Source organism: Peromyscus eremicus, chromosome 20 (genome assembly GCF_949786415.1).
Source record: "Peromyscus eremicus chromosome 20, PerEre_H2_v1, whole genome shotgun sequence".
Lineage (NCBI taxonomy): Eukaryota > Metazoa > Chordata > Mammalia > Rodentia > Cricetidae > Peromyscus > Peromyscus eremicus.
The window spans coordinates 2,212,318-2,232,938 of record NC_081436.1 but is presented as its reverse complement, the minus strand read 5'-3'; the positions used below and the strand labels follow the sequence as shown (position 1 = coordinate 2,232,938).

The following is a 20,621-nucleotide window of genomic DNA, read 5'->3' as shown; positions in this document are numbered from 1 at the left end:
GTCTTGCTTTGCAGCTCGGGTTGATCCCCAGCTCACCATCCTTCACTGTCAGCTCCGGCAGTGCTGGCATCATAGGTGTGGCCATGACACCGGCCTGGCTTCCTGTTCCTATTCTTTCTCCCACTCCAATTTGAGTGGTGCTGAGCACTTTTTCATATTTGGAACTAGTTTTCCTTCTTGCAATTATATATACTTTATTAAGTGTGTGTGTGTGTGTGTGTGTGTGTGTGTGTGTGTGTGTGTGTGTACCTGTATATGCCTTCAGGTACTCACAGAAGTTGAAAGTATCGGATCCCTTGGAACTAGAGTTCCAGGTAGATGTGAATCACCTGCCATAGGTGCTGGGAACCTAACTAAGTGCTCTTAACCACGGAGCCATGTCTCCCATCTATCTAGTGTCATCATTATTATTTTTTGGAAATAATCCAGTGGTTCCAATTATTGGGGTTCACATCTTAGCTTTTCTATGTACTAGCTGTGGAAGCCTGGGCAAGTGACTTAAATTATTTGTGCCTTAATGTCTTCTCTTCAGATGGGGACAATAACTGGGTTTGGTGACACATGCCTGTTATCCTAGCACTTAGAAGACTGGGACAGGACCATCAAGAATCTGAGGCCAACTTGGGCTATGTGGTGAGAGTCTGTCACCAACAGACAAAATGGTTCAGTAGATTTGAAGCAGGCACACGTGTGGTAGGCACTAGGTAAACAGCAGCCCATACCCTTCACGTCTGTCACTCTCTTGGATGGTGGTTTACAGTCAGGAAAGTAGCCTGCTGTCAGTCACACTGTTCTTAGCCTTTGTCACTTGGTTCCTCTGTAAGTGTTATGTCTGTGCATCAGTGTGGGTTGTGTGTGTGTGTGTGTGTGTGTGTGTGTGTGTGTGCCACTGTCAGAGATTGGGAGTAGGACCACATACATGCTGGCCAAGCATTCTGCTATGGAGCTATCTCGCCCGTAGTCCACACAGAATGTTAAGTGGCTTTTAGTCTGATTAGAGGCATTCACATTCCAAGATAATGAAAAAAGGATTTTTTCCCCTTAAGAATCAGAAGATGTGGGGCTGGAGCAATGGCTAAGTTAAGAGCACTAGCTGCTATTCTAGAGGTCCTGAGTTCAATTCCCAGCACCCACATGGCGGCTCACAACCACCTATAATAGGATCTGATGCCTTCTTCTGGCATGTAGGGATACATGCAGAACACTCACACATAAAACATTTTTAAAGAATCATAAAAAAAGAATCAGAAGATGTGTTTTTACATTGCTGGGCTATGAGTAATAGTTATGAATGTTTCCTCTCCTGTGGGAGGAGCCACAATGCCCATGGGCCAGGATGTCAGGGGCCAGGTGTCCAGGTCAGGAATTGTGGACAGAGGTAGGGCTAAGAACCTGGGTCTACTGCTGTTGATGGCTAGGTTCCAAAGGGTGCTTAGTACAGCAGCCAAGAGAGCCAGAGGACAAGTAAAGCTTACACTTGGCTTGGCTTAAACTGAGTGTGTGTGTGTGTGTGTGTGTGTGTGTGTGTGTGTGTGTGTGTGTGTGTCTGGGTTCAGATGAACCACTAGACTGTGAGCTCTCTTGGGGCAAGCATTTGATGGGAGGCTTCCAGGGCTGTGAAATGAGGGGGGGAGGGGGAGGGAGAGTGAGAATGCTGCTTTCACCTGGCACTGAGTGGCCTCTCAGGTTGGCCTGGGAATGTGGGGGCGGGAGGAATCTAGCCAGCACTGGAACCTTTAAGAATGTTCCAGGGAGGGGTAAGAGGCCCAAGGAAGATGTGGTACAGGCCCTGGAATGAGGAAATCTCTCTCAAGTCTGTGTGCGGTGGTAATGGGGGGCTGAGGCTTGGCCTGAAGTGTCCAGGCACCTTTCTTCTTCACAGTGTGCTTCCCGGCTTTCTGTAGGCATCTGCCCTGAAGGAGCTGTGGCCTAGGGAGGGCCAGTGCCTTGTCTGGGTCATTGTAACGGCTGTGCCCTGCTAGGATGTCTCAGCCCAGCTAGAGAAGGAGGAGCTCTTGGGGTAGGCAGGACACAGCCTTCAGAGTTGGGGACGGAGTGGGAGGGATGGCAGGGGATGCAGTAGATGTAGAGGGGTACAGGGAGCCGACAAATTGAGGAAGCACTCTGAGGGGTGGGGGTCTCCTTTGCCAGCTTAGGGCTTTCTAACTGAAATGGCAAAGCAGGAAGAACATTCCAACCCCACCCTCCTCTACCCAGGACTCCCCTGAAGACTCAGTCAGCTCCCTGGGCGGGGCTCAAGGTGGGCTAAAGGCTGACCAAGTGAGTCTGGGAAAATGGGAGTGGGGGAGCACTCAGAGGTCTAAGTGTACAGCGCTGGCTGCTACAGAGTGAGGCTGGGCTGGAGCCGTTGGGTCCCTTCTCAGGTACAACCTGGTGGACCTTTAAATAGGAAAATGGGGCAGGATGGGAGGAGTGTTTGGATGTGAACAGAAGCTGGGACACACAGATGTGCATACAAGTGTGTTTAGTTGTGTATCCAGGCCAGCATGCAGACTCCACTCATGTATGCGCACATGAGTGTGTCTAGGAGTGTGAACACACAGAAGTGTACATACCAGGCATCCTAGAAACCCAGAAAGTAGTTTGAGTAGGGGGTGAGGAAGGCCCTCCAAACTTGGGTGGAGTGGGGAGGGTGTACCGCCGTTAGGGAAACAGTGGCACGGGGTCAGGTTACTCAAGAACTGAGCATCAGATCTCTCCAGCAGCAGCTGGCCTATGGAGGGAGTGTCCTAGAAAGCCTTGGGCTTCCCGAGCTACTGGGTGAGGGGTTTCAACTTTCTCAACCTGAGCGGAAGTTTGTCCTCTACTTCCTTCTGTAGCACTTGGCTTCCCTGCTGGCCTCAGGAATCTGGGTATTCACTCCCCAGGCTTGTTCTAGGAAGCCTTCCCCTGTCAACTGTAAGATGGTCTCTTTGAGGTCCGGAGATTTCTGGGCTGCGGGTGTCTAGGGCAACCTGAGATGGGGCTGTCCCAAGATGGAGTTTTGACATTCTGCATACATTTCTGGCGTGGACGAGAGCCTGGGCGGCGGCTGGGGGCGGCGCAAGGGCGGAAGGCGGCCTCAGAGGCCCCTGGCGGCAGAGAAAGGTGGCCGGCGGCCAGCCCCGCCCCGTCCCCACCTGTGTGTGCTCAGCCAGCGGCCCGCACGCACGGAGGGATAAAAGGTCGCAGTCTGTCTGAGGTCAGTGAGTTCCCTGCTTCTCCTCGCCCACCCAGTCCAGCTAGCCGCGTCCAGCCGCTATGTCCATCCACTTCAGCTCTCGCTCCACCACCTTCCCGGGCCGAGGTGCCCAGATGCGCCTGAGCTCGGGCCGCACCGGCAGCTTCGGCAGCAGCAGCCTCTATGGCCTGGGCACCTCTAGGCCGCGTGTGGCAGTGCGCTCCGCTTATGGGAGCCCGGTGGGCGCTGGCATCCGAGAGATCACTATCAATCAGAACTTGCTGGCACCGCTGAGGGTCGACATCGACCCCACCATCCAGCAGGTGCGCCAGGAGGAACGTGAGCAGATCAAGACCCTCAACAACAAATTTGCCTCCTTCATCGACAAGGTGAGGCCCATGTGACTCAGCCCCAGTCATGCCCTAGCGGTTCTTACCCGCCACACCTGCGTCGGTCCTGCCCTAGGAGGCCGGCCCTGGTCTCCCTCCGGTGTCTTGGGTGGGCTCTTTAGAAGTAATATCTCTCCTTACACCTCCCTTAAGTCTCCAAGCTCCTTCTCTCCTCCAGCAGCTGGCCCAGGGCCCCTCCCTTTCCTTAAGGATCCAAGGATGCGGTCTAAGATCTGCCTAGCTTCTTTGGTCGACTGGTCTGAGGTCCCTGGGGCTTTGGAGCCACTGTGTTATGGGTGTGAGGCTGGGAGCTCTGGAGGTCAAGGCCAGCAGTTAGTTCTTTGCTGTCTGGGTCCCTTTCCCTGAGAGGAGGTTGTGGGGAGTCAGGAATGAGGTGGAATGGCTATCCTTTTCTAGTTGAGAGAATGATGTATCTGAGGTAGAGGCTGAGAATAAAGGCCTGGGGGAGGGAGGCTTCTGCCCTACCTACTTGCCTGTTCCTCTACCTTCCTTTGCTGGTTGGAGGTGAGGTCATCTCTGTCTGCCTTTGGAGATGGCCCAGTAGGTGATAGGGACTGGGTTGATGGACCATCAACAGGAACCCTTTTGAAGGTACGTTCCCTGACTGTCCATTCCTGCCATTCATGGGCTCCTAGGGATGAGAGAGGCAGACTTGGGTCTCAGAGAAGGGGCCCAGGGAGCTGAGGCCTGTAGTCCTGCCTGGGCCTCTGGCTAGGGCCCACTCCCCTGCCTCAGTGTCTCCCTTCTAATCCTCCTGCCTGTGCTATTTTGCCCTGGAAATCCTCAGCGGAAGTCCGTGTGTCGTTCCCCCCACCCCCGTTGCCCCAGACCTGGGTTCTTGCCTTGATGTTGGGCCGGACTGTCCTAACAGAGTTCCTGGTTCTCCAGGCTGCTGGTTTCCAGGCGTCTCCTCTTGCCTCCCACCTCAGGCTGAGTGTTCCCATTGGTCCAGGGATGGGTGCCAGTGCTTCTTTTCATTGGTTTGATCCTAACATCCTGCCCTGAGGCCTGGCTGGAGGGAAGGGGAAGGAGAGGAGATGCTGAGGGAGAAAGAGAAGTTCCAGCCTGGAAGGAGGGGGTAGTCCAGTCAACCACCTAATACCATCTCACCTCTAGTTCAGAGAAGAAAGGGGCTAAAGGGCAGAGGTAGAGAATACCACTGAAACAAAATTGGCTAGAAATCCTGATATACCACTGAGCTGAGCCCACCCACTCCATGCCTCACACTTGAAATAGGGTTCTAGAGGGGAGGACTGAGCATGGGGGACCGACTGGTGGGTATGTGGGCTCTGCTGGGTGGCTCCAGACTATTCAACGCCTGTGGTGGTGTGGTCTGGCTCCTCAGGCGCCTCTTCTTCCAACACCCCTCCAGGTGCGCTTCCTGGAGCAGCAGAACAAGATGCTGGAGACCAAGTGGGCCCTGCTGCAGGAACAGAAGTCAGCCAAGAGCAGCCAGCTTCCCCGGATCTTTGAGACGCAGATTGCGGGGCTGCGGCAGCAGCTTGAGGCACTGCAGCTGGATGGGGGCCGCCTGGAGGCTGAACTGCGAAGCGTGCAGGATGTGGTGGAAGAGTTCAAGAATAAGTAATGTCCCTGGTGCCACCGGGAGAAGCCCAGCCCTGGGACAGTGTGCCTCTCACGCATAAGCACTCTGCAAGTGTCTCTGGTTCAGGGGTCAGAGTGCCTAGCTGCCCAGCACTACAACTGCCTGAGCCATGGCCTTTGCTGACACAGTCCCTGCCTCACCTCCCCCCATCCCCCCAGGGGATGTTGCTGCGGCATTCTGGTCATTTTTGTCCCCCCTGGCTTAGTCAAGAGAAATAGCACAGTCTACCCTGACAGTCCTGGTTCCTTTTGGGTGCCTGACTAAGCCCCAAGGCCCCAGGCGCCATAGAAAGAAGATACCCTATGATAGAGTGCTTCAGAACTTAAATACCCCTAGATTATTCTAGAAGAGTTTTTTTTTTGTGTGTGTGTTTTTTTTTCCTTTTTTTTTTTTTTTTTTTTTTTTTTTTTTTCTGTGCAGATGAAGAATTGGAAACCAGATAGTCTATGGGACTTAGTAGTGGAGATTTCATAGCAGGTCACAGGAAACTTGGCCTTGATTTTGGGTCCCTAACTCCCAGATGTAAGAAGGAAGGAAACAGCTGGGAAAGATGGTTTTGAATGACAGGGCAGGGCTCAGGGCAGATGGGGAGAGCCGCCAGAGACAGGAAGCCTGGGGCTTGTGGACGGGCCTTTGAAGGCTCCTGTGGCTCTTTTTTCCCCTCACCAATCAGAAAGCAATGTCTAAGGGCTTGAGCCGGGCCCCACCCTGGACCCCTGCCACTGGGCACTAGGGGCAGCCAATGTGCTCTGTGGTTGTGTGACTAAGCAGAGCCAGGCATACCAGCTCTGACTGGAGAAGAACAAACAGGCCCTCTGGGAGTGTCTCCCACCAGCTGCTTCCCTTAGGCAAAAGTCAACAGATGAATCTCATAGCAGGTGGAACTAGACAGGTGCAGGGCAAGGGGGTTCTGGGTAGCCAGCCAGTTCCTGTTGTCAGGAATTCAGCCGGCCACATCTCCCCTCACCAGCTCCCCTCAGAGCACCTGGCTTCTGTGGAGCCAGACTGAACTCTAGGCAGAGGGTGAATGAGAAGCTGGCAGCGGGCCCAGGGAAGGGCAGTGGTGCTCTGAGAGCCCCAGCAGCCCAGCGCCAAGGCAGGGAATCAGAGAGCCTTGCAGATTTGCAGCTTCTATGGGACTGAGGTGCCATTCTGATGCATGCATGAGCCCGGGCTCCTGGCTGGCACACTACTTTCTACCAAAGCTCCTGCCACTCTTGGCAACTCCTGTGTGCTGCTGAGCCCTCATTTCTTCACCCCCGATTTCCCACTTTTTGATCCCCAAATATACACTGGAACAAGCTAATGCACTCTTCCTCATCAGCTTGCAGGCAGAGGTCCTCCCAAAGCCAGGTGCCAGTTCCTTGAGAGGAAGAGGGATTTGGGGGGAAAGATGCAGGCTATACCACCCAGCTTGGTCACTCTGTCCTGATTCTACAAGCATTCCCCATTTGAACTTCCTCTTTGTACCTCAGGGGTGGGCCTAGCTAGTAGTCGAGGCACGAGCCAGGTAGTCAACTGCCAGGGGTTAAGCCAGGGCTTTGTCCCTTTGCAGTGCAGTGACCCGGACAGTGACACCCCCTCCCTCTGTGTTTTCAGCTCTGACAATTACAGTTTTATGTTGTAGGGAGTGAATTATCCCACAGGAAGTGCATGCCAATGCAGGCCCCATAAAAGAGCTGCTAAGCATGGCTATGCTTGCTCGCTCCACCGGTAGGTACAGCCTTTGGCTTCTAGTTCACAGACATTTCCCAAGCCCCTTCCCTCCGAACTGAGACACGAAGCCTTGGGATGATCTGCATGAAAGTGAGAGGAATCAGGGTTTGTAGCTGTGCCACCTGCTCCCTCAGGCACGCCACTGAGGCGAGCGTCCTGTGTGACTGTTGGGAGACAAAGCTGGGCAGTCACCATGCCCCTCCCCCGTTGCAGGTATGAAGAGGAAATCAATGGGCGCACGGCTGCTGAGAATGAGTTTGTGTTGCTGAAGAAGGTGAGGGGTGGAGGCGCTGGAGGGTTGTCTCACACACAGGGAGAGACCAGCTGGGGACCTTATACCCCAGGGCTGGGTCTGTGGCCAAGGCCTGCCTTGGACAGAACAGAAGGGAATGATGAGCTTGGGGAAGTCTCAAAGCCACACAGGCCCTGTGTTCATGTATGCCTGTATGTGCCTCTCTCTCTCCCTCTCACTCTGTGTGTGTGTGCCTCTCTCTTCCCACCTCTCTGTGTGTCTCTGTGTATGTGAGCCTCTCTTTCTCCCTCTTACTCTCTTTGTGTGTGTATGTGTATGTGTGTGTGTGTGTGTGTGTGTGTGTGTGTGTGTGTGTGTGTGTGTGCTTGTGCGTGCATGCACCTGTGCACATGCACGTCTCTGGGGGAGTGAATAGAGTTTTTTTTTCCAGACCTTTAGGATTAGAACTAAGACCAGAAGATAGAAATTTGAGAGGAAGGTCTTAGGCTCATATAAGGGAGTGTCTTCTAGGGGTCAGAACATTTTACCCCAGACCCCATGGCTCCTGGGTGGCCTCAGATGTTTGCAGAATGAACAATGAACTGTCTTGAGTCAGGATGAGCTCTCTGTCCCTGAAAATGTGCGAGTGGCCTTTGGGAAGCATAGGCATGTCTTAGAGGGATCTGTGCTTCCTGCCTTTTAGAATTCTGAGTCCAAACCCTCTTACCAAGGAGCTCTGTATCCCAGACCCTGCTGTAGGCATATAGCCTGGCCACAGAGCGGGCCCTTGAAGACTCACAAGGTCAACCCAGAAAGTGTAGGTAGGAGCGTGCAATGGCTCGTCTTCATCATCAGCTTGGCTGGACTTGGAATCACTTAGGAATTGGATGTGGTAGGACACACCTTGAGTTCTAGTGCTTGGCGGGCTTGAGGTGTGGACTACACGGTGCATCCCAGGCCAGCCAGGGCTACATAGTAAGAACCTGATTTTTAATTAGTATTACTGTTAATCACTTGTAACATTGGTGAGGCGCACTTCTGGGTGTCTCCAGAGTGGGTTAACTGAGGGAGGAAGCTAGGACCCTGGACAGAATAAAAGGGAGGGAAGGAGAGAGACATAGATAGATAGATAGATAGATAGATAGATAGATGGATAGATAGATGGATAGATTATAGATAAATAGATGATATATGATAGATTATAAATAGATAGATAGATGATAGATAGATAGATAGATAGATAGATAGATAGATAGATAGATAGAGCCAGAGTCAAATGAGCATCAGAATTCCCTCCCTCTGCTTCTGATCAGCCATGATGTGAGCTGCTGTGTCTTTCAGACTTTCTCTGCTGTGGTGGTCTGAGGCTTTTGAAGTCCAGAGCCCAAACAGACCTTTCCCTGTTACATTGTTTCTGTTGACATTTTGGTCACAGTGATGTAAAAGTGCTGACAGAAGCCTGGCTCCCACCTGAGCTGTGACCTGGGTTCTCTAAGTCACCCAATGATTCCAGAGAAGCAGGCCAGCCGAAGCTGCTCATCTTTAGGAGGGGGGAGGGGGAGCTGAATGATTGATGCTCTGTTCTTACATGGACTGAGAAGTTGAGGTGTTCAATGTGGAAGTGACTTGTTCTAGGTCACACAGCCAGTTGTGGCTGAACCAGGATTATGTCCACACCATGAAGCCATTGGGACCTGGTCACATGTTTGGTTTGGGGCTCAGGTTCTCTGGGCTGAAGGTGCTGGGGAGGCAATGGTGGTTGTGGGGATGCATGGAAATGTCACCAATCCAGCATTCAACCTGGAGGGCCAGGGAGGAAGTGTCTGGGGAGGCAGGGGTGTTTTGTCCTGAAAAACTGGGCAGGATTGACTAACTTGCTCTCATCTCTACTGACGGTCCCCTGTCTTGAGGACATGATGTCACTTTGTCCTGTGTCTCAACCCCAGGACGTGGATGCCGCCTACATGAGCAAGGTGGAGTTGGAGGCCAAGATGGATAGTCTGAATGATGAGATCAGCTTTCTCAAGACCCTTAATGAGACGGTGAGTTCCAGGGTGGGTGGTGTGTCATCTTCTAGCCTTAGGAAGGAGATCTGCTAACCGTCATCTGGCAGGGGGTGGGCCAAGGCTAGGTCCCCTGAGGGGACCTCACAGGAGGAGTCATCATGTGTACCACATTGCCTGTTTTTGCTATTTGCCCAGGGTGGGCAGAACCATTCACATGTGCTGGGTCTGAGTCCCTCACTACCTGGCCATTCCGCCCACTCCAGGGTCTGCTTTTTCTTTTCCTTGGGTGGGTTCCAGTGTGGCGTGGGAACAGGGATGGATCATGTCCCACACACGCAGCCCAATGTCCTGTCTGGCCCCTCAGGAGTTAGCAGAGCTGCAGTCTCAGATCTCAGACACGTCTGTGGTGCTGTCCATGGACAACAACCGCTCCCTGGACTTGGATGGCATCATCGCCGAGGTCAAGGCCCAGTATGACGAGATGGCTAACCATAGCCGGGCTGAGGCTGAAGCCTGGTACCAGACCAAGGTGAGTGGTCATTGGGGACATCTTTCCTCCTTCTGCTAGGCTCTGGGTGGCAGCTCCCTTTCTCCTCACTTGTCTCCAGCCTTTGGGACCTGCCAGGCACCAGTGATTAAGGCCGTGGTACGCTCTGGAGTTCAGGACAAAGGAGGTGCCAAGGCTGGTTCCCTGCCGTAGGCTTGAGCCCAGGCTGATGGGGCAGAGACAGAGGAATGAGACGCATATTGATAATAGTTCCATTTCATAATGCTGCTCAGACAGGGCACACTTGCACAGGACTAGGCAGTGTCTTAAGTGTTCTGTCACTTTTACATGTTTAAGCCACAGAACAGCCCTTTTTTGTGTGCACCGCTATGATTGCCATTGAGGCCCAGAGAGGCTAAGTGAGTTTTCCAGCTCTACACAGCTAGTAGGTGAAAGAGCGGGGACTAGATCTTGAAGTCCAGTGTTCCAGGAATGGGAGGCTTAATTGTTCCTATAGAGTCAAAACATCTGAGAGCAATCTGCTAAAGAAATGGGCGGGACATGGGCCAAACCAGTGTCACCAAAGGAAGCCAGAAGCAAGGTCTGAAGGTGCACAGGGTATGGAGCCCAGCAGCATGCATGGGTAGAAGTACAGGCTTGGACGCATGCTCTCAGATCCTGGCTAGGAGGGGACAGGGACTGCCCTGTAGTTTGACCTTTTGGGGTTGCAGTTGTGAGGGGTTGGGTGGTAGTGATGGCTGGGAGGGGACTGCCTTTCCTGGGAATGTAGGCTGGGAGGGGCTGTCTGTGGATGGGGAGAAGGTCCAGTGTCTGGCAGTGATGGTCCACCCTGCCATAGTTGTGTTCGTGGCCTTTCAGTTTGAGACCCTCCAGGCCCAGGCCGGGAAGCATGGAGATGACCTCCGCAACACCCGGAATGAGATTGCCGAGATGAACCGTACCATCCAGAGGCTGCAGGCTGAGATTGACACCATGAAGAACCAGGTGGGGACCCGCACTCCTGCTGCCTCATCCCTGCTTTTTGGGAGTGAGAGGCAGCTAGCCAGGTCAAGGTCAGGGTGAATCTGGGAGGCCTGGGCCCAGGTGGGTGCAGCTCACATCTCAGACCACTAGTGAGACCTCCAGGATGGAATGCTTTTGGCCAGGACCTGGCTTGGGTTGAAAGTAGGAGTCATGGCTGGGCATGGAGCCCGTGGAAGGGAACTCAGGTCACCTACCAAAGAGGAACCACCCTGACACTGAGAACCCTGCTTGCCCCCAGCTCTGGGCTCACAGCACATGGATCAGAAACCCTTACATGTCCCACCCCGTCTTCACTCTGGACAACACCCCTTTCTCCTCTTGCTTAGGCCATGCTAGCCTGCTTCCGGAGTCTTGCCCACTTTACTAAGCATTCATGCTCCAAGGCCTCTCAGTCCACCTGGACTGTGAGTCTCCCAGCTCTGTCTATGGCTTTTGCTTTATCATGCGTGGGATTCGGGACCAGAGTCCCCTTGTGGGGGTTGGCTTCTTCAAACACCCAGCCACCACACCAGCAGCCCATCTGAAGTTCTTTGAAGCACCTTCTACTGTCTGGAGTGTTCGAGGTTATTGTTTAATTATTGACTATCTTCACCCCACTGAAATTGCATGCTCCTTGAGAGTGGAAGCCATCTGTCTGGCTCATTGGTCTCTAGAGGCAGTGGACTAGCCCTGCCTGGCCCAGGGGACATTAGTGTGAGAGGACTCCACTGAGTGGTGCCCATGGAGCAGAAAGGCAGAGACTTCAGCTGAGGGAAGAAGACCCTAGGATGGAGAGGGGTCCTTGAGAAGGGCAGAGAAGCCCTGGGCTGGAGCATGGGGGATGGGAGAGTGAGACAGCTCTTGTTAGTGGCTGTGTTAGCCAGCTGTCTACCCATGTGGTAAAATGCCAGAGAGAACCAACTTAGAAGAGAGAAGAGTTATTTTGTCTCACGGTTTTAGTCCCTGGTCATTGAGCATAATCACTTTGAGTGGGTGGCTATGCAGAACACCATGGTGTGTGTGGGCACATGGTAGTACAAAATTCCTCATTTTACTTACCTCAGCCAAAATGCAGAGAAGATGGACCAGGGTTCCTCATTCCCCTTCATGGACATATCCCCAGTGACCTCAGTTCCTTCTACTATCCCTGCCCCCAGTGGTTCTACCTCCTCCTAATAAACGCTGGGGACCAAGCATCAGCACAGGGGCTTGAGGCATATTCAAGACCCAAACTGTGACCGTGGGGGAAGTGCCCAAGGCCAGGGAAGCCCTAACGCCAACAGTAAGTGGTAGCGGCTCAAGGTAGACGCCGGCCCATGGGACTGTGTCACCCTGCTCCAACCACATGATATGGTATTGGATTCAAGCTTCTATTTGGACTGCTCACACCTGGTTCCTGTTTTATCTTATTTTTGAAAAAACATCTTTGAATTAAAATGTAATCACATCACTTCCCCCCTTGTTTTTCCCCTCTCCAACCTCTCCCATGGCCCCTGCTTACTCCCTCTCCAATGGCTAGTTTCTGTTTTAAAGGTACCTAGTTCTTGTCCTCTGCTAGTATTTGTGACCCAACTGGGATCCCATGCCTTGGTGCTCTGGCTAGGGGTGGGCGGGTGCCAGGGTTTGCAAGTTAGAGTAACATTGATTGAGCATCTGGTGTATGCTAGGTATCATGTCAAGACTTTGTGTGTCTCTTTTAAAAAGACGTTAAAATTTTTAATTAAAAATTTTGGCTTAGATGTATTTGTTTTATTTTATGTGTAGGAGTGTTTGGCTTGCATGTGTATCTGTGTATCATGTGCATCCTGGGACTGGCCTTATGAACAGTTTTGAATTGCCATGTGGGTGCTGGGAATTGAACCTGGGTCCTCTGCAAGAGCAACAAGTGCTCTTAACCACTAAGCCAATCTCTCTAGCCTGACTTTATGTGTCTCATCTCCCCTTACCCTTACAGTCTCCCTATGAAATAGATGCTGTGATTATTACTCTTTTAGGAAGAGGAGACTTTGGCTTGAAGGGGTAAATCCCCCCAAGGCTACACTGCTAGAAAGTGGCGGAGCCAGCATCAGACACCAGGCATGGGACCCTCACATCCTTGTGTCTAACCTTCAGGACTCGCCGGTGTTTGGGGCAGTAGGCAGGGCCGGTGAAGCCATCTTAAGCAAGATGGGCAGGTGCAGCATGGGTTGGTAGGAAGATAGTGGCCAGCTGTTCCCTCCACTCAAGGTTTCATGACCTTCTACAGCGTGCCAAGTTGGAGGCCAGCATTGCTGAGGCTGAGGAGCGTGGGGAGCTAGCACTCAAGGATGCTCATGCCAAGCAGGAGGAGCTGGAGGCCGCCCTGCAGCAGGCCAAGCAGGACATGGCACGGCAGCTGCGCGAGTACCAGGAGCTCATGAACGTCAAGCTGGCGCTGGACATCGAGATCGCCACCTACCGCAAGCTGCTGGAGGGAGAGGAGAGCAGGTGAGAGATGCAGTCTGGGCAGGAGGCCCTGGGGATCAGTGAGGTCTGGCCTTGTTCTTAATACATCCACGTGCATCTCCTAGGTGCCCTCCTTTGCAGGGCCTTGGTAGAAGAGACAGGGTGCACAAAGCTCATGATTGCTGCTTAGCTCTGTAGAAAACATCCTCCTAGATGGAAAGGCCATGTGGCAAGTTCCTTCCTAAGTAGGGCCATTAGCAGGGCTTTCTTGGTATGGTGCATGTGTCTAGTGTATGCACACATGTGTGCACAAGTTCCCAATTCCAAGGTGATGCTTGGAGGCCAGAGGAGGATGTCAGCGTCCTGCTCTGTGTTTGCCTTATTTTGAGACAGGGTCTCTTATTGAACCTGGAGCTAGGCTGGTGGCTAGATAGCCCTAGTGATCATCCCATTTCCCACCTGCTCCCCCATAGATTAGGGTTACAGGCATGTGTGAAGCCACACCTGGCTTTGTATGTGGGTTCTGGGGATTCAAATGCTGATTTCCATGCTTGCTCAACAAGTGCTCTCACTCACCGAGCCATGCCCCCAGCTCCTAGCAGGGCTCTCTTACTGATCTTTGGCATGTTTCCAGGGAGGCAGGCCAAGGAGCATTGCCTCCAGGGTCTACAGAGGGACAAACGGTGGTTCAGTTAACTGAGGGGCAGGCTAGTGTGTGGCTGAGGCCTGCTGATCGCTGGCCCATGAACAAGCGGCTAGGCTACTTTTCATGGCTAACTGGGCTAACCATGTGGCCCTCAGTGTGCTAGGAGGATTTCCTCTGTCCCCAGAGCTATTTGTACAGCCACCTGCAGTGGCTGGGAAGCTGGCAGGGGCTGGGCTGGCTTCCCGCAGGACAGAGCACCCCCATCTGAGGTTGGTCTTGTTCTTAGTGGCTGCAGGGGCTGATTCCCTGTGAACATCCAGAGCTGTGCCCTGGGGAAGGTTAAGTTTTGGAGAGGTGAGAAGCAACCATGTTGGCAAACGCACGGGAGTAGACTTACTTGTTCGTCTTCATTTGTTAGAGCCCAGCATAGAGTTAGATAATATTTAAGCCATGTTTCTGCCCTCAGGGAGGAAGTGCATTCACTGTGGAGACAAACACCTGTGAAGGGAGAGCTCAGAGACCAGGAACATTTGCTTTTTTTTTTAAATTTATTTACTTGCACTTAAAAATTATTTAAAAAAACATTTATTGTGTGTGTGTGTGTGTGTGTGTGTGTGTGTGTGTGTGTGTGTGTTTGTGTGTATACATACATGCCACAATGTTTGTGTGTATACATACATGCCACAATGTATGTAAAAGGATAACTTTTGGGAGTAGGTTTTCCCTTCCACCATGTGATTGGATTCAGGTTGTCAGGCTTGGTGGCAAGCTCCCTTACCTGCGGAGCCATCATCCTGGCCTCGGGAACTTGTGCTTTTTCAAATGCTAAGTTTATTGGAGAAGTTTTTCTTTCCTGAGGGGTGTGTGTGTGTGTGTGTGTGTGTGTGTGTGTGTGTGTGTAGGTGGGGATGAATGGAGTGGACAGGAAGGTAGGGGTGTGTTGGGGCAGAAAGCCTGTGTGGTAGGAAGAGGGGAGAGAAATGTAGTTGAGAATGTAGGCCAGAGATAGAAGAGGGTCTGTGTAAGCTATTTAGTATTATTTATTACTCTGTAAATCATTTGTATTTTAATTATTTACCTGCCTGGCTTCCTTGTGAGAAGAGGAACTGAATATCAGAGGCCTCTGGAAGACAGGATGTCACACGGACTGTCACACAGGATGTCACACAGGATGTCACACGGACTGTCACACAGGATGTCACACAGGATGTCACACAGGATGTCACACAGGCTGTCACACGGGCTGTCACACGGACTGTCACACAGGATGTCACACGGACTGTCACACAGACTGTCACACAGGATGTCACACAGGCTGTCACACAGACTGTCACACAGGCTGTCACACAGGCTGTCACACAGGATGTCACACAGGATGTCACACAGGCTGTCACACAGGATGTCACACAGGCTGTCACACAGGATGTCACACAGACTGTCACACAGACTGTCACACAGGATGTCACACAGACTGTCACACAGGATGTCACACAGACTGTCACACAGGATGTCACACAGGATGTCACACAGACTGTCACACGGACTGTCACACGGACTGTCACACGGGATGTCACACAGGATGTCACACGGACTGTCACACAGGCTGTTACACAGGCTGTCACATAGGCATGTCCCACTGGCTGTCACACTGGCAGCTGCATCTGAGAGGCCTCTCTGCACCTTCCTAGATGCATGGTGTCCTGATTCTTCCTGTTTTAAATCCCTTAACCTCCTCAGCTCTTCCTGGGCGTATCAGGGACTGTGGCTCTGAAACTTTCATAATTGCTTTGAGTTTGGAGTCTTCGAGATACAATCTTGCAAATATAGTCACTGCATAAAAAAGTCACTGCATACTTATTAGAAAGGAGGAATCAAATCAGTCGCTATAACTTGGACATCAGGTCTGTTCCCAGTTTGTCCTTTAGACAGTGCCTTGGGAATTCTGACATGGAATTGCTGATTGGTGGCACCCTGCCCTTGGCTGCTCCAACTTCTAGTAATCCTTACCATTTGATCCAGCATCCTGGAAGCATCCTGACAACCTGACTCTGTTTTTCTCCTTCAGTTTGAGGCTGCTGAGGCCAGTGGCTCCTCGCTGCCCCTCCCCCATCAGAGTAAGGTGTCTGTGTCATGTCCTCCCCCCCCCCCCCAAGCAAACTGAACCCTAAGGCCAAGAGCTTGGTGACGATGAGACTGAGTCACCAAACAAACACACCCAGCTGTCTTGGATTTGTAATTTCCACTGCAAGACCTGTTTCAGACCCACGGGCGGGCGGCTAAAGCCACCCCGCCTTCCCCCACCCTCGCAGTCCTGGCTGGAGCCGAAGTCAATCAGTCAACAATTCATTAGTTAGTTCAGCACCTATGAAGTAACTGCTAGTTCCAGACCTCATGCTAGGGGCTGGAGACAGGAGTCCGCAGGCAGCAGCCCATTCTCTGAGAACTTCTGGTGAGGAAGGGCAGGGCTGCTCACCGATAATAAGCATGGTAACCACTTCCCAAGCCCTAGGTGTTCGGGGCTTGTAGGGAAAATGCATGCAGCAATCTTCACAAAAGAACCTGTCACCTTGGTTCTGGAGGTAGGCCCAGTTTAGAGGTGGGACACGAAGGCTCTGGAACTTTGATGCAGCTCATGTAGTTGGCTGGGAGAGGGGTCTAAGTGAGCCTTCTTGCTCCTCCTCCTCAGTCTTTTTGCAACCAGGCTAAAGACAAGCTGGGAACAAGAAGGGGGGTGGAGACTCTGCTTGGGGTCTGGAGGCTGGTGCCTGGCAGGGCCTGGCAGCTCTGCCCTGAGGTGAGAGATGCTTTTATAGACCTGTCCTCTTCTTCCAGGTTGTCTGGAGATGGAATGGGCCCTGTGAACATCTGTAAGTTCTCCACTACCCCCTCAACTGTGTGGACTTAGCTGGCTTTCTAGCATGGTAGACTGGCCCAAGGGCCCTGGCTGGTGGAGTTGGGAGCCTCCCTTCCACACACAGTTTTGGCAGGTTCCATGGAACTCATATCCACCCAGCTCAGTGGCCCAGAACAAGGAGGCAGGGGTGGGGGTAGGGGGGAAGCCAGGTGAAGGAAGGCTTTGAGCTCCTGTGGTGAAGCCCCTGCCACAGTCAGAAGTTTCTTTTAGGTTGGGGGAGGGCTGTTTGAGAGGGGAGGCAGGAGAGGAGAGGGGCAGCTGTGTCAGGAAGGTGTGTTGGCAGAAGGGTGGGCTCCCTGGGTAGGGGAGTGAGCACTAATCAGACCTTCTCTCTTCCAGCTGTAGTGAATTCCATGGGGGGCAGTGGCAGCAGGCTCCTCTTCGGGGGAACCATGGGCAGCAACGCTCTGAGCTTCTCAAGCAGTGGGGGACCCGGGGCGCTCAAGGCCTACAACATCAGGACCACATCTACCACCCGCAGGGGCCCCCACAACTGAGCTCGTATCGCCAAGCTTGTGGGCTTGGAGAGTCCCTGTACCCCTTGGCCCACACACAGGAGGACCTCCTGCATCATGTCCCTGTCCCGAGACCAGAAGATGGCTTGAAACTCCTGCTGGTTTTAATAAAGTTCCTCTCTGGGTGAGCGTCACTGGCTAGCCGGGAATGATGTGCACAGGGAGCAGAGCTCAGGATTGGGGTTCAGACTGACATGGGTGTGGCTCTAAGGTGCTGAACCCCTATCCAGGGTGCTACCTTGGCCCCTGTCCAGGCCGGGGCTGGTTCCAGTGCCTCTCTCAAGGGCATTCAAGAAGACCACAGGGAAGAGGTGGCAACAAGTGGGTGCTGAAGTCCTTTTCCTACTTGGGGAGGGTCTGCTTGCACCCCATGGCCTCTGCTGCTAGTCTATGGTCGTCTTGCACACACATTCAGCTGTCCCAGGCTCTGGACTTTGATGGCCCAGCAAACTCCAAGACATCCATCCTCAGCTATTCCTAGGACCTAGGACTATGTGTTCTGATACTTACAAGGGGGTCCTTTGCAACTGAGGTTCTCTGGGAGTGACAGAGGGAGATCTGGTATAACAGGGGTCTTGGAGCCTAGGTTGTGGGTAGAGAGCCTGTGCCTAGGATGAAGGAATGGCTGTGTCTAGATACCTAGGGAGGGAGGAGGGGACCTCTGAGCTGGAGCCTCCAAATGTCTGGGTGTCTGCTGTGGAGGTTCACGTGTCTATGTATTGAGGGTTTTATCCCAAGACAGAGTATGGGAGGGGTACTGGGGAGCTGATTGAAAGTCTCCAAGAGTGGGGTCCACAGGGTAGGGGTGGAAGCAGCATAAGGTGGTTATAATAAAGATCTACAAGTAAGCTTCACTGGCTAGCCAGGAGTGGGTGGGCATAGGGAACAGAGGATGGGACCATCATCAAGGATGTGTTGACTTCTGAAGAGTCTATGTATTTGACCCCATGGGAATGGAATTTTGAACTTGGGCATGGTATGGAGCAGGGCATGGAGGAAGTGGCCCACTGGTGTCTTAGCAGCTCCTAGTGGTGAGGTCCTCATCCAGGGTGCTGGTAGGGTAGAGTCTGTCCCTCAGTGCCTTTGTGATTCTGTGGGTTTGGGTTTGGGGCTACCAGCTCATCTCCTGATCCTTGAACATTATGCTGTGCAGAGTGGGTAGGTGTCCAGAGACAACCCTCCTCCCTCCCTGGTTCACAGCCCTGAAACAGGAAACCTGGGCAGTGGAGCCAAGTGGGAGGAGTAGTTATTGGAGCACACTATCCGTGAGTGGGGCTTTATTAGGAGGGCAGAGCTCAAGCACAGGAAACAGAGGGGCCCAGGCACTGGAAGTTGGCCCCTGGGAAACTGGAATACAGTCTGTCGCCACAGCTAAAATTGGATGAAAGGGGTAGGGTGCACAAGAGTCCCAGGGCCAATTCGTCACACAGAAGCCCAAAGTGCCCAAACCCCCAGGGCATCCTCCCTCAGAACTGGGCCTTTATAAGGAAGGGCGAGGAAACCATTGAGATACAGTCTCCATTAATATGCACTGCTCTCAACATTCCTATCTTCCAAACTCCTATGGAATAGCCCACTGGGCTCTCAACACTCAGTGGCTTTTCTAGTCCCAAGTTCCAAAGACCTTCCACAGTCCTCCACCAAACAGCATGATCATGTCTGTCACAGCAGTGCCCCACCATCCTTCTGTCCTAGTCAGGGTCTCTATTGCTGTGACGAAACACCATGGCCAAAGCAACTTGGGGAGCAAGGGTTTATTTGGCTCACACTTCCACATCATAGTCCATCATTGAAGGAAGTCAGGACAGGAACTCACACAGGGCAGGAACCTGGAGGCAGAAGCTGATGCCGAGGCCATGGACGGGGTGCTGCTTACTGACTTGCTCCCCATGACTTGCTCAGCCTGCTTTCTTATAGAACCCAGGACCACTAGACCAGGGATGGCCCCACCCACAATGGGCTGGGCCCTCCCCCACCAATCACTAATCAAGAAAATGCCCATAGGCTTGCCTAGAGCATGAGGCATTTTATCAGTGGAGGTTCCCTCCTTTCAGATGACTTTATCTTGTGTCAAGTGGACATAAAGCTAGCCAGCACACCCTGTCTCAAAAGACAATGTGGAGAGTATGCAAGGAAGACACTTGTCATTGACCTCTGTGCATATATACACACCACACACACACACACACACACACTACATGTACGTACACACATGCACACACATGTACACACACAAACATGCACACACATATACTACACATATGCATGTGCACACACACATATACTTTTTTTCTAATAAAAAGTCTATAAAGGAACTTGGGTGACTCCTGTTGCCTTGCTCAGGGAACACAGCTCTTGTTAGAAGAGGGCTACATGAGCCCTCAAGTCCTGTGGTCCCAAGAGTTGATGCTGTGTCTTTGCTGCACACAAACATGGAAACATTAAAGAGCTTACTTATGTCCTCCAGGCTCTGACCTTTTCACTAGTCAGTGTGTGGTGTCACAGTTCGGGGTCTAAGATTATGTAGCTCAGGTTTGTTTAGCCTGTGTCCTTGTTGAGATCAAGTTATTTTCTCCAGCGGGACTCACTTCAGCATCCCAGGAGCACAGGATGTGGCTGAGCTGGAAAGGCTACCCTGCCACCTCAAGCCCTGCTGGGCCCCAAAACACAGAGGCTACTTCTTGCCAAAGACGTCACTGAGACCTGGCAGTCGAGCAGCTCCATTGCCATCGTCTGACATTTTAGCCTCTGAAATTCGGTTTCCTTGTAGATGAATGATGTGTCTTAAATGATGTGGTGATCACAGATGTGGTCAAGGTCCAGAGAGTCAGCATGAAGGAGGGGAAGGCTTACAGGAGTCTGTCTGGGGTCACCTGGCAAACCTCAAATGAGCAGCCAGCATTCCCCAGCTGGCTCACAATCCTTCGGGCTTGAAGTTAGGAATCAGCAGAGTGACTCAGGTCTTACCTTCTACCAGTGAAAGAGCTGAGAGATGGGGATGGAGGAGAGTAGGGCAGCAGAGGGGCTGGTGGACAGACACCTGCCCCATGAGGGTGACAGCCGGTGTGTTCTAGTGCAGAGATGGAGTCTGAGGGGGCTGAGTGTCGATGGTTCTTACTCTCTCAGCTTATTAAGATCACTCTATACATCACAGGCCTGGCATGCCCTGAGCTCCATCCTGGGGCCTAGTGAAGGCTCAGAGCAGGAGACACATTCTGCCCTCAAGAAGCTTCCAGCTTTACCTTTGGTAAGACCTGAAGCCATGGAGACAGAACCAGGTATCTTCAGGGTTCTAGATGCTGTGATGCAGAGGTGGTGGCCACTAGAGAAGATCACTGAGTACAGGTACAGGTGATAGATGAGGGGCACAGGACAGGCCGTGTGTCTGCTTTGGATGGCAGTGAGGTGGTCCTGGAGCCGCAGGAGGGCAGACCTGTCTCCTTGTGGAGTGGAGGTCTGGG

General features: G+C 52.5%; 1 protein-coding gene across 4 annotated transcripts in view; it reads left to right on the top strand.

The window, feature by feature from the left end:
• The first annotated feature begins 3,102 nt into the window (after positions 1 to 3,102).
• The window catches only part of Krt7 (keratin 7), a 64,925-nt gene continuing 47,406 nt past the window's right edge, over positions 3,103 to 20,621 (top strand). Inside the window, exons 1-9 of one of the 4 annotated variants that reach the window (XM_059248045.1) lie at positions 3,128 to 3,570; positions 4,964 to 5,175; positions 7,127 to 7,187; positions 9,092 to 9,187; positions 9,516 to 9,680; positions 10,518 to 10,643; positions 12,907 to 13,127; positions 16,564 to 16,598; positions 16,985 to 17,294. In XM_059248045.1, coding sequence (XP_059104028.1) covers positions 3,262 to 3,570; positions 4,964 to 5,175; positions 7,127 to 7,187; positions 9,092 to 9,187; positions 9,516 to 9,680; positions 10,518 to 10,643; positions 12,907 to 13,127; positions 16,564 to 16,598; positions 16,985 to 17,142 — 1,383 coding nt within the window. In that variant the 5' untranslated portion in view covers positions 3,128 to 3,261 and the 3' untranslated portion in view covers positions 17,143 to 17,294. Of the gene's footprint in view, positions 3,571 to 3,727; positions 3,835 to 4,102; positions 4,183 to 4,963; positions 5,176 to 7,126; positions 7,188 to 9,091; positions 9,188 to 9,515; positions 9,681 to 10,517; positions 10,644 to 12,906; positions 13,128 to 16,563; positions 16,599 to 16,984; positions 17,295 to 20,621 lie in introns of those variants that run through there. The other 3 variants (XM_059248047.1, XM_059248048.1, XM_059248046.1) reach the window with 3 other exon arrangements.